Source organism: Urocitellus parryii, chromosome 12 (genome assembly GCF_045843805.1).
Source record: "Urocitellus parryii isolate mUroPar1 chromosome 12, mUroPar1.hap1, whole genome shotgun sequence".
Classification (NCBI taxonomy): Eukaryota; Metazoa; Chordata; class Mammalia; order Rodentia; family Sciuridae; genus Urocitellus; species Urocitellus parryii.
Window position 1 is genome coordinate 9104122 of NC_135542.1, and position 12769 is coordinate 9116890.

The 12769-nt window shown below is 42.8% G+C and overlaps 1 protein-coding gene across 1 annotated transcript in view; it reads right to left on the reverse strand.

The window, feature by feature from the left end:
• The window catches only part of Tgfbrap1 (transforming growth factor beta receptor associated protein 1), a 62391-nt gene that overhangs the window by 27653 nt on the left and 21969 nt on the right, over positions 1-12769 (reverse strand). Inside the window, exons 3-4 of the mRNA XM_026411340.2 lie at positions 7563-7757; positions 4870-5024 (exon numbers count right to left, since the gene is read on the reverse strand). Of these exons, the coding sequence (XP_026267125.2) occupies positions 4870-5024; positions 7563-7757 (350 nt within the window). The remainder of the gene's footprint in view (positions 1-4869; positions 5025-7562; positions 7758-12769) is intronic.

Below are 12769 nucleotides of genomic sequence, written 5' to 3' on the forward strand. Positions count from 1 at the left end.
GTTCCTTAACCCTGGGATGGGTTGGGGATGGGAGGTTGTAAGTCACCTGAACTGGACCTGAGGGATTTCACGACAAAGACAACCCCAGACCCATTCCAGGAGTTTTCAACTGAAAAATGGATTCTTTTGAGGGCAGAAAAGCCTACTTATAGGATCAGATTTGGATCCCACTCCCACTCAAGGGAGCACAGCCAGCCTTCCATATCTGAGGATTCTGTATCTATGGATTTAACCAACTGTGGATCAAACACGTTTCAGAAAAAAAAATGCATCTGTACTGAACATGTACGTTTTTTCTTGTTAATTATAATTTACATTGCCTTTATACTGTATTAGGTATTACAAGGAACCCTACAAATGATTTGAAGTATACAGGAGGATGTGTATAGATTCTGTGCAAACAACAGCCATTTTATCAAAAAACTTGAATATTCGTGGATTTGGTATCTGAACTGGGGCCCTGGCACCAATCCCTGGTGGACACTGAGGGATTATCAAGAGATAATTATTATTCAGTCTGCAGGGCTGATGGACATGGCCTTCCCCACCAACGCTGACTGTAGCCCCAAGAAGGCAAACCACCAAACATAGTCATTACAAACCGGCTAACGGCTCCGAGAGGACAGCCCACACCTGGGGTGGAACCGACCACTGAGATTCATATCAAAACTGGTAGACACACATGTGCGCACGCGCACGCGCACGCACACACACATACACACACACACATACACACAGACCTACCTAAACCCCTATATATTTTAAGATTTTCAGAAAGATAAAAATGTCATAAAATAGGGTCACAGGATGAGTATACTAAAAGGCTCTGAGCAAACCTTGACTTATCAAGTCCAGCTAATTAGCCTGCCAAAACAGAGCCTCTTCGCAGTCTGCACCTGCTACCATCCCTGCTTAAGTATCTGGTGAAACACAATCTGAGAAGTCCTGACCTGGAAGGAAGCCAGGAACTCACAGACCCAAAAGCAAGACAAGTGGCCGGTTCCCAAGGTGAGGAGGTTGAGCACCTGGTGGGCACAGGAAAGGAGGGAGCACACACATTAAAAGCTACTATGAAAGGGAAACCCAAGGTCTCGCCAGGCAAGCTCAGGCTGCTTTCCAGTGACTTGGGGTAGTCCCCGGGCAGTTCTGCCATCAACTTTGATGTGCACAGCTAGGTTCATTTCCTTCACCTACCTTTTCTTTTGTAGGAATTGCTTTTTAAATTTTAATTTGTTTTGTAATTCTATGAACTATTAATGTAGCTCAGTATCAAAACGACAAAATAAAGCATATTCAAAGAAGTCTCTCTTTTTCTACTTTCCCCTATTCACTACCTGCCCTGCTTTTTTACAGATTCTGTTTTATTTGCACTTCTTCTCCCCTCCCCAGCTCTTACTCTTTCCTTCTCTTTCTTCTTCCTTCATTTTCTGTCTTCTTTTGATGTGTCTGTGTTCTTTATTCTAATGGTCACCTTAATGGTATCAATTTTACCAAACTCCTTTGATTTTCTCTTTTTTGACAGAGTTCCCATTGGGTATTTGTTCTATACAGTCTAGTGGATTTTCCCTAAGGATAAAAAGAAATGCAAGTTGAAAATATTCACAGGACAACTAGGGTAGGGTGATGTGGCTCTGAACAGGTCCCACCACTAGAAGTGCACAGTGCTGACCCGGGGTAGCCTGGAGGATGGTACAGGGGTGGCAGTTAAACAGGACACCCTGGCTTTTGGAGACACATATGAAATCCTTTTAGAGGAGATGAAAAGAAAACTCTACAGAGCTCAAGCTTGACTGTAAGCACCATCCCTATCAAGTGGCACAAATCGGGAAATTTTGTGTCTTACATAAAGACCAATGTCTCTTTACCGTCTCTTTGGAGATTGCATCCTCATGCTTAATACAATCGAAGCCCTGCTTTCCTACAGCTCTAAGTAGCTCTCTGACCCTTTTGACTCTCGAGAAGAAACATTCCTATAATCTGAGTCCCACAGTTAAACTTTCTGATGACCCTCTCACTAGGTCAGAGTTCCGCCTCTCTGCCAGGCCTTTCCCTGGCTTCTCCAAGCCTAGGAGCCAGCTCTAGCTCACCAGCATTCCAAAATCACAAAAACAATGCACCTAGCTATGAGTTGCACCTAATCATGAAAATGCACACATTCAAGAAAAACTTTATCTAGATCTTTTTGGGGTTAATATTGTCTTACTGTCTTTTCTGGTTTGTATTTCATGCAAAAACTTGCTCCATTACATCACAGCTCTGTTGGGAGATCAGCTCAAAGCTCTGAGTTGTGAACTCACTGACTCCTCCCAGGGAAGACTCTACCTAGGTTCATGGGGAAGGAAAGGTGCGTGGCTGAGGAGCACACTGATAAATAATGACAGGCAGTGTGATACACACCAATGCAGGTAAGTGTCCCTTACCCAAAATGCCCAGGACCAGAAGTGTTTCAGATTTTGAACAGTTCCAGATTTCAGAATATTTGCATATGCATAATGAGCTATTCTGGGGATGGCAATTCCAAGCCTAAACATAAAATTCATTCATGTTTCACATATGTCTTATACACACAGCCTGAAGGCGATTTTCTACAATATTTTTAGTATACCAACATTTTAAATGGGGCCAACACATGAGGTTGAGTACAGAATTTTCCACTTGTGGTGTTACACTGGCATTAAAAATAGTTTGGATTTTGGATTTGGGAGTTAGGGATGCTTAGACCATATCTGTCGTGTGGAAGTGAGGAGGGAAGAGCTCTCAGCTCTGCCTGGAGGGAAGGGCAGGCTTAGTGACAAAGCCAGATTAGTGCAAGGTATTGAAACAGGATTTTATCAAGTAGAAAAATACACACTGGTCATGGAAAACGGCACAGACACTGAGAAATAAGAAGCAGGAGACGGGGAAGTGAAGAAGTGCATGGCACATTCTGGAACTGGGGAGGTACAGGCCAGCCAGGCAAAAGGGCTGCAGAGAGGCTGGCCTAGACTTCACAGCCGAGTGTCCACAGGCCAGGCTGATCTGGCTGCCGGGCACGTGGGGCTTCTCTATCAAACAAACACTGGTTATTGCTGAATACTTCTGAGGATAAAATAAACAACATTTTAAAATGCTGTCTAGTTGTTCTCTTTGTCTTCCTCCTTTTGAGGTGGCCAAATAGGGGTTCGACATGTGTTTCGTAGGGAGGAGGGGAACCACAGAAGATGAAGTCATAGAGCACTTCAAGGGTTTGGACTTTACCAATGACTTGCCCATTGATTACATTAAGCAAAGGATTCGGTCACATGGAGCAAGATCACTCCTATGGTGGTGGCAGGGTGGACCACAGACACACAAGCAAGAGGCTGTTGACATGATTCAGGGGAAATATGAGAAAGTTCTGGACACCCACAGTAACAACAGGAACTGAGAATAAAGGCTGTATTCACTAGAATGCTGAAGATGTATCTCTAGGGCTGCATGTACGACTTCAGAGACATCCAGGGAGAAGACAGGGAACGGGAGAAAGGAAAAGCCACCCTGAGATACCAGACTCGAGTGCAAGACACTGATTATTTTACGAGGCATTGTCTGTGTATCTCTCTACTCATGGTAAAAAGAGTAGAGAAAACCAAAAAAGCAAAAATCAGATATATAACACTGAACACTGAAAAGTTCGGTAAGAAAACGTTACCCATTTAAAAGTACGTCCGTAGATACCTCCCCCCAAGCCACTGAAAACCTTGGTGCACCGGTCCCCAACACTGCCCAGACAGCAGCACGCATGGCCTCTCTCCATGGGATGACAGAAGGAGCCAACAGGCAGCAGCAGCCTGGGGATCTGCCTCTGCCTCCCTGCATCCTGCCCTCCTGGCACCAGTACTGGCACAGTACAAAGTGGAGGAGAAATCACCTAAGTGTCCAGCACAGTAACAGCCCGTGAACACACAGCAGCTTCTTCTTCTTGCTTTTGCTGCCCCCTGCTGAATGCTAACAGATGAGTCTCAAACAAAAGTTGGGAACAAAGACGGAAAAACTCATTGGTGCTTACACAGAGAAAAGGTATCCCCATTTTCAAATCCCATAGCTGGAAAGGACACATCTGTTCTGTGTTCACTTTGAAAAGCTTCCTCTGCCTGCAAGGAGCAGCTGCGTCCCCAGCATACCACGTTGTTCCACAGCCGTAACATGATCATGTAGGAAATCTGACCAACACGACTAATTCGTGGACTTTTAATAATCAACTTGGATAACTGTATGAAGTGCATGCACACCATTATTTTATCACTCTCAAATACGTAGGCCTGAACACCCTACATCTGATCGAGTAATAATTCCCAGGAAACTTGACATCTATCAATTACATTTATCAAACTCATTATATTTAATGTTTCTTAAATGCATTAAAAGTTATTTCCAAAGGAAATCAACTAGGTTGGTTCCTTCAAATAAGTACTTTAACAATAGGGCTAACAAAGCACTGCTATAGATGACAGAAATCTCAACTTTAATTCAACCTGCTCCACAAAGTCTAAAATCAGAGCCCAGTTAGACTGACCTCACTCTTCTGGCTGACAGGAACTATGGTCTTAATTCTTCTGAGAAGCTCCACTGAAGACTAGATTGGTTAAGAATACAACGTAGTGCATCAAGAAGGAGGAATTAAGTCAGAAGTTCAAAACCTGATTATCTGAGTGCTGCACAGCCCTAGTGGAGCTGTTCCACTGATCTGTACGCTGAACAGGTGCAAAATGTGGAGAAAATTAAATAGCAGATATGAAAGCAAAGTGTACGGTCTGGTGTACAGTAAGGCCGATGGCGAGGAGTTGAATCCAAATGCTCCCTCACTCGTGGCTGACAGGCATGCTTTCTTGTGACCAGTTAATTACAAACCTGAAATTTTTCTTTCGGAATGTTCCTCCGGGCTCCTTTTGCTAAAACCAAAGCCTCCTCCACTCTTCGGTTCGCTAGTAGATCCTGTATTTGTTTTTCCAGAGGTAATGGAACCAAGATGTAAACTCCTTTACTTGTGGCAACAATCACTCTTCCTGGGAAGAAATTGAACATTGTTGGGAAGGGAAAAAACACCACCTGCAAGAAAATGTATTGCTTTCCCTCAGATGGATCATTATCTGATTTGTTAATCAATTTCACCGGTTTTTCCAATAGAATTCTTACAGAAATTATAAATTATAATGATTCCCTTTTCTCCTGCCCACATTAACGATTGTGCAAAAGGGGTCAACTCTTAATACTCTATTTCCAAAGAATAACATCTGCTGTTTAGCCTTTTTCTATCAAAAAATGCTGGTGAATTTAAAATCAGTGTAGGAAAAACATCATATGGGGTCAAATTAAGCTATAGAGCTCTTTCATGAAACATTATCAATAATAATTATGATATATTTCATGTAAGATTTATTAAAAATTTCCTTCCAAGTCAGTTAATATAGAACTAAGATGTTAATACAACATTGTGAACCATGAGCTCATATTTTATGCTCACCTTCCATCCAAATACCTCCAGTTTTTGCCATTAACATCATCACTTCCCCACCTTCCTGCCAGTTCACTTGACCCAAGGCCAACACTGTTGTCCTTTCTGGACTGTGAGGCCCTTCACAGGTGGACCACAGAAGAGTCAGGACTGCAGACCAAGACCAGCTCCTACTATTGTGCTTCCAAATTAAATTTGATTCCCTGCCCAAGAAACTCTCATCCAAGCATTACCTGTGTACCTGTGTTTTGTCTTCTGTTTTCTTTCTTTCTTTATTTTTATGTGGTGCTGAGATTCGAACCCTAAACCTCAAGCATGCAAGGCAAGTGATCTACCACTGAGCTACAACCCCAGTCTCACTGCCTTCTGTATTCTGACTAAAGTAGTTTCTTTCAAGCTCTTAGCAGATTCTGTCCCTTCCCTGCTTGGTGTCATTTTTTTCCAGGAAGCCTTCCTTTGACCCCACACCAGGTGGGTTACAGCAGTCTCTTGTATGTCCATAGTTCCCTGTACCCAGCCTCACGACACTGCTACACAAATGGTACCTGTATCCACAGGTCACGCATCCATGGATAAACCAGCCAGGGAGGGAAATAATGGGGGACGGATGCACCTTTACTAAATATGTACAGACTCTTTTGTCTTCATCCCTCAAATATAAAAAGAACAACTATTTACATGGCATTTACAGTGTATCAGAAGTTGTAAGTAATCTAGAGATTATTTAAATCATGTCGGAGGATGAGTATAGGTTCTATGCAAACACTAGACCATTTTATATAAGGGACCTGAGCATTTCTGGATTCTGGATTCAAGAGGAGTCCTGGAACCAGTCCCCAAGGATACCAAGGGATGCCTTATATTCTACTCCAGGTCACATTTCAGTCCTCCACCTAGAATGTGAGCAGCTTTGCACTGGGGACTCTTTCATATTGTTTATGTCCCCTGCAGCTAAGATACAGGGAGGGCATCGTTTGGTGAACTAAGATTCTTAACTGGCAAACACAATGCAAAATCTAGAATAGTTCCTGTGTTTGAAGAAGATATAATAAAGAAAGTTCTTAGGACGAGTAGGGAAATCTGAATATAGGGGGGATGTTCGATGGTACCACACAGCCAATGCTCATGTTCTTGGCTATGAACATGGCAGTGTGGCACTGGAGGAAGATGCCCTTGCTCTTAGGAGATGCCTGCTGACCTACTTCAGCGTTAACTGTCATAACGTCCTCCTCTTTCAAACAATTAACCAAACATTAACAAGTACTGAATCTAGGTGAAGGGTTTATGGGAGTTCACCTTGTTTCTCTTTCAACTTTCCTGTATGTTTGGAAGTGTTTAAAATAAAAATTGAGAAGAGGTGAAACAAATCTCTTAACTGGTGCACAAGATGAGGTGGCTCCCTGATCGCCCCCGTCTGCTGCGGCCTCAGCTCGCTCACCCCTCCACCTACACGATGCAGTGCTGCTACAGTGCAGAGCTTGACGGGCCTGGGTCCCTGGTCCCTCCCCATTCCCTCTTGCACAGATTTGCACAGGTCTTTTGTCTCCTGGAAGGGTCTTCACACCACATCTGCTTGGCCAGCTCCTTCCCATCCTTAAAGGTCTGGCTCATCCCTTCCCTTCATGAAGCTCTCCCTGAGATCTCCAGGCAGGGCCTCCTCTTTTGCTCACCCAATGAGCCTGATTCCAAGTCTGTCAAACTCTTAAACGACTCTGGCTGTTGACTGAAATCTCAACCTTGCACTACCTGAAGGGAGAACACTGTATCACAGTCATTTGTGTTTCTTCTATGCTCAGATTGAGGCCCATTTCCCCAGGGCCCTTGACACATTTACCAAAAAAAAAACATCAAAAAGGTGTTTTTTGTTTGTTTTTGCAAAGTCATTTTTATTTATATAACCAGGAACGAAGCAAAAATCACCAGAAATTTTTAAGTATACTAAAATAATATTTTAATATCATATAGTTATTCAGTTTTATAAAGAAGATAGACTGTCATATAGACTCTACATAGAGTGACAACCTCTTCCCACCAAAAAAAAAAAAAAAAAGATTTGATAAATAACTCTGTTTAAGACTTCAACAGGTACCTTCAAAGTCCTGTAGGATGTGGCCTTCCTTAAAGGGCAGGGTCTGTTTCTGCTGTTGATCCAACATGCTGTGGACTGTGATGAACTCGTCATCGAGCGCTATGACATATGGGAAGCAAACAGCTGCCCCAATGACATTCTCCGCCCAGTGCACAGGAGCACGCTGGGATATCCCTGCGACGGTGGCAAACATGCCTGTAAAAACAAGGAGAAAGGGGTGGCTGAATTTTCAGGTTAACTATGGTATCTTTTCTCCCCATAGCCATGTCTGAACGCAGAATATCCACCCCCTCAGTTTTCCTGCATGCTCTTCTATTTCAAGAAAGACATAATAATAATACACTATCTGCAAAGAACCTTGCAGGACTTAATTTTTTTCACAAGAATCACCTTATCTACTTTCAATTAAAAATGAGATTTAAAGTTTCCAATGTACCTATAGGCATATTTATAAGGCACATGTCCCCAGGCAGGAAAAAGTTACTTTTCAAACAATATAGGATGCTTTCTAAGCTTTCTCGAACATCCGGTCCTCCAGCTGGCTTGTGTGTCTGTTTGAGCTCTTCCTGGTATGTTCATTCAACACCTACTATGCGCCAGGCACTCTACTAGGTATTCCAGCAGGAAATGGCCATGCTCAGAGTGGAGGCCTAATTTTGATAATTGGTTCTGTTCCTTTATTTCAGTGTGTAGACTACTCTATGATAATGTATACAGAGGCAGAACCAATCTTGCAATTCAAGCCAGACTGCTGTTAAGTGTTTGTCAACAATAACTTCCATATTAAATGAAGTCAATCTAGTTTGCACATAAAGCATTAATATTGGGGTTGACCAACATGAACACCTCCGCTAAGTAGAGTCAATCCATTTCAAGTGCGCTCTTCAAGGTCGTTGCCATAAAATGTCTTTGAAGAGAGCATGCTGTTGCTATACACTGCTGCAGCAGACCAAGGGCTTCTAGTATATGAGAGAGTGAGGCAGCGGAGATGGGGTTCAAAGAAGAAGGGACAGGAAAACCTTCAGAGGTAAATCCAGGCAATGTGGCAACTCATTCTCTGGGAGGCAAGAGAGAAGTGGGAGGGCAGACAAGGCCTCTGAGGGGCCGTGAGCCTCGTGAATGAGCAGCACTGGGCTGGTCTGAAGGGAAACGTGGGAATGTGAACAGAGCTGACCAGAAGGCAGCGTTTCGGCTTCGTGGAACTCCCTGCCAGAGACTTCTGGGGAGACCAGAGTTCTAGTGTTTCTCCAAATGGGAACTACTTTTTCCATGAAGCACATGAAAGCCAGAGTAGAACACAAATGACATAAGAGGTAACGTTTCCGTACAGCAGAATCAGGCCTGGCCTCAGGCTGCTAAGAGCACTGCTTGTTATGTGCCGGAGTTAAAAGCTATACTGAGCAGGTAAGAAGTCCACACAAGCTCAAGGGAAACACAGAAAAATCACATCAAGATGACCAACGTCCAAAAGGTAAAGCCTGATAAATAAGGTCATCTGGTTTTGTCCCAGTGGTGGGACAATACGTAGAACTGAAGTCATGGAGCTTGGCATTTCCAAAGTCTTATGGTAACTGAGAGGCGTAATTAAAGTTTGAATTGTCCAACAATAGTATATTAGCCAGCTTTCCAACTACAATGAGGCAATTAACTTCTAAAGAGAAAAGATTTATTTGGCTAGATTTTGGGAATCTAGTCCAAGATGAAGCGGCCCCATTGTCCTGGGCCTCTGGGGAGGCAGCACACTACGAAGAGAGCAAACCACTCACCTCGTGAGCCAGGAAGCAAAGCAAGAGGTCCAGGAAGAGCAGGAACCAGGTCCCATGATCCCCTTTAAGAGCCCGCCCCCAGTGACCTGAGGAGGCTCCATTCCTAAAGGTTCCACCACCTCCCAACAGTCCACTGAGCCTCTAACTCACGGGCCCGCTTGAAGCCATGCATTCAGACCAAAGCAAACAGTAACGCCAAAATATTCAAAGCAGCACCCACGATTCCTGAAGGAATAAACATGATGCACAAAGCTACAGAACGTCTGAAGAGTCTGAAATAAAGACTGGGCATGGGAGGAAAAGAGAGGTGAGCACTATCTCCAATTCTCTGCCTATTTGGAAATAGTCAGCTGAAGAGAAGCAAAACAGGAAAGAAGAAACTCACGGGCACTGGCACTGTGATGCCATCCTCACCCAAGCCTTTGGCAAAATGCAAAATGCTGAAGGGATGAGCATGGAGCAATTGTGAGGTTTCTGCTAACTTGAGGGGTCACATAACCAAGCTCTGCTCAGCATAATGCCCATGGTCACATGGACAACAATACTGTTGTCCAGCCTCAGCCTGAAATTAAAACAGGGTCACTACAGACACTTTGCTAAGGCTGAACAAAGTCTGAACAGGATTATGCGGTGCAGAGGTACAGAGGCCCAGACTAATGTTCTTGACACAAAAAAGGTAGAAACCAGAGGTCAAGAACACAAGCTGCCACACAAAACACAAAGCAAAGATTCCACCAGAACAAAAGAACAGAGCCGTACCAGGCAAGTGGGGAGCCAAACCAAGAGAGAGAAGTGTCTTCTGAGCTATTTGGGAAGAGAGGCCACTGTTACTAACACCCACCAGCCCGTTCTATTCTTGCAAAGTGGGCGATGAAGTATATGTTTCTATAGCAGTGAAGGAGCAGCGGCACAATCAACAGGCAAACACAGCTAATTTGCAAACAGCACACCTTTTTTGGGGGAGTAGCGGGGATTGAACTCAGGGGCACTCAACCACTGAGTCACATCCTCAGCCTTATTTTGTATTTTATTTACAGACAGGGTCTCACTGAGTTGCTTAGCGCCTCGCTTTCGCTGAGTCCAGCTTTGAACTCGCCATCCTCCTGCCTCAGCCTCCTGAGCCACTGGGCATTACACCTTTTAAAAACATTCTTTTCTGTTATGCACTCCTCTAAGTTTCAGTTCACCCCCTTGTCTAAGCTGAAAGGAGAGCAGCCCACATGGGGTGAGCAGTGGCTGCAATATTTGCCTTTTTTAAGAAGCATCACCAAGTGATACAGTGAAAATTACCATAATCAATTGTATTATGAAGATTCAGCAAAGTATTGCTTTGCAAAAAGTTAAGAGCAATTTCTCACAACATAGGAGTGCTTACAAGTTATAGTCAGGGAGAAAGGCAGCAGATAAAATGAATACAGATGCTTTTATGCTGAAAGGTGCATTTACATTCAGCATTATTAGTCTCTGAAGACATGTAACGATGCTGGTGATGGCTGTGCTGTGTATACAACCTACAAATATACAGGGTGTGTGTAAGAGACCTTACAACTGACCTTTCAATTTGCTAATATTAGCAGCAATTGCAAGAAGGATGGTTCATTTAGCATGATGCTAAAGGTAGTCAAGACAGAGTAAAGTTGGGGGTAAATGCAACCTCATTTTCCTTAATTTTAACACTACCACAATCAAAGGGTGCTGGAGTGGAATATTTTCACTGTAAAGCCTTTATAACTAAAGCAGTTAGGTGCTGGTCCAGCAACAGTTAAGAGGACAGATGAACAAAACAGAAAATCCAGACCCAGACTGAAGGGCAGATGGAAATGTCAAAAGTCACCTAAGCTAGTGAGAAGACGGACCCTTCAGCTGGTTGAGCTAAGTGGATAGCCAAAAGAAAAACACAAAACTGAATCTGTTCTTTATATAGGAAGACATGAGACTATACAAGTACTAGCAGAAAACACAAGTGAATTTGTCTAGAACCTTGAAGATGGGGCAGCATTGCTAACTATGACTCAAAATCAAGAAGCAGTAACTGAAAAGGTTGATGGATTAGATTATATATAAAAAATCTTTGCATATCAAAATATTTGAAACAGATATTTGAAACTTATATAGCAGATTAGTTATTTTAAATACACTAAAAATATATTTTTTCCTAAAAAAAAAAAAAAAAGAGGCTAGTGGATAATAGAGAATTTGGGGCTGGGAATGTGTGACTCAGTGGTACAGCCTGTGCTTAGCATGTGTGAGGTCCCAGGTTCAATCCCCAGCACTAAGAAAAAAAAAAAGACATTAAACAAAAAAGAATAGATAAATCCCACCCAATGAAATGAAATTCATTGAAATTTTAAACATGAAAAATGCTTTACCTTACACATATAGGATATGCAAGTTGAAACAAGAGTGATGTGCCATTTCTCAGGTACCACTCTAGCAAAAACACAAAAGTGTGGACAATAGACTGTGGGCAAAGCTGGCAGGTAAACAGTTTACTGTCATACATTTCTGGGGATAATACCAAGCAAAATTCACATATGGTTGCCCTTTGACTCAGCAATCCCACCTCTAAAGAGCTTTCCCCTAGATGACAGAGGAGGAGGAGGAGGAGAACAGCCACAACACAAAAAGGTTAAACAGCATAAGACTGGGAAAACCCCAGCCGTCCACCCACAGAACTGGTGGATGAACTATGGTACTGTCCCTCAGCAGAGTAATACGCAGCTGTAAGAATGAAGAAGGGCTGGGGTTGGTCGTGCACACCGGCTGGGCCCAGAAATTCAAGGCCAACACAGTGAGATCCCACTAAAAAAAATTAAAAATGAAAGAGGAATACTTCAGATTATGCTACAAAGCAACAGCCATAACACACTAAATTTAAAAAACAAGGTAGAAAAATGTAGATCACCATTTAGGAAAAAAAGAAGGAGATGAGATACAAATATTTACGTATTTTTTTCATATGTTTTATTTAAAAATGAAAGAATAAGCCCTGAAAATGAAGGTTACCTCTTTGATTATACCCTGCTGCATCACTTGGATTGTAAATATTTATATAGTAAAAAATAAACAAAACTAAAGCAATTTCTTAAGATCTGAAAGTAAAATAAATCAAATCAACCTAACTGTATGCCAGTTGGTGGCATAGCCACACACAGGGAACCACTCCAAGGACTTTAAACCCAGTAATTTTTGATTCTTAATATCCTAAGGACAAGAAGAACCACCAACAATCAGACTTTTTCCAGTAATTATGCTGTGGAAACAGCAGTGTTGGTACTGCTGCTCTACTCTGCGTCGTGTGGGATAGACCAAAGAAATGATGTGGGGGTGGTTTCAGCCTCTCCTTTCAAGTAGATGCCAACAGACAGATGGACCGTCCCATCAACATGAGCTCGTGATGGAGGTCCCAGTGCTGTCCAGAAAAGGTCTGGAAATGACCAA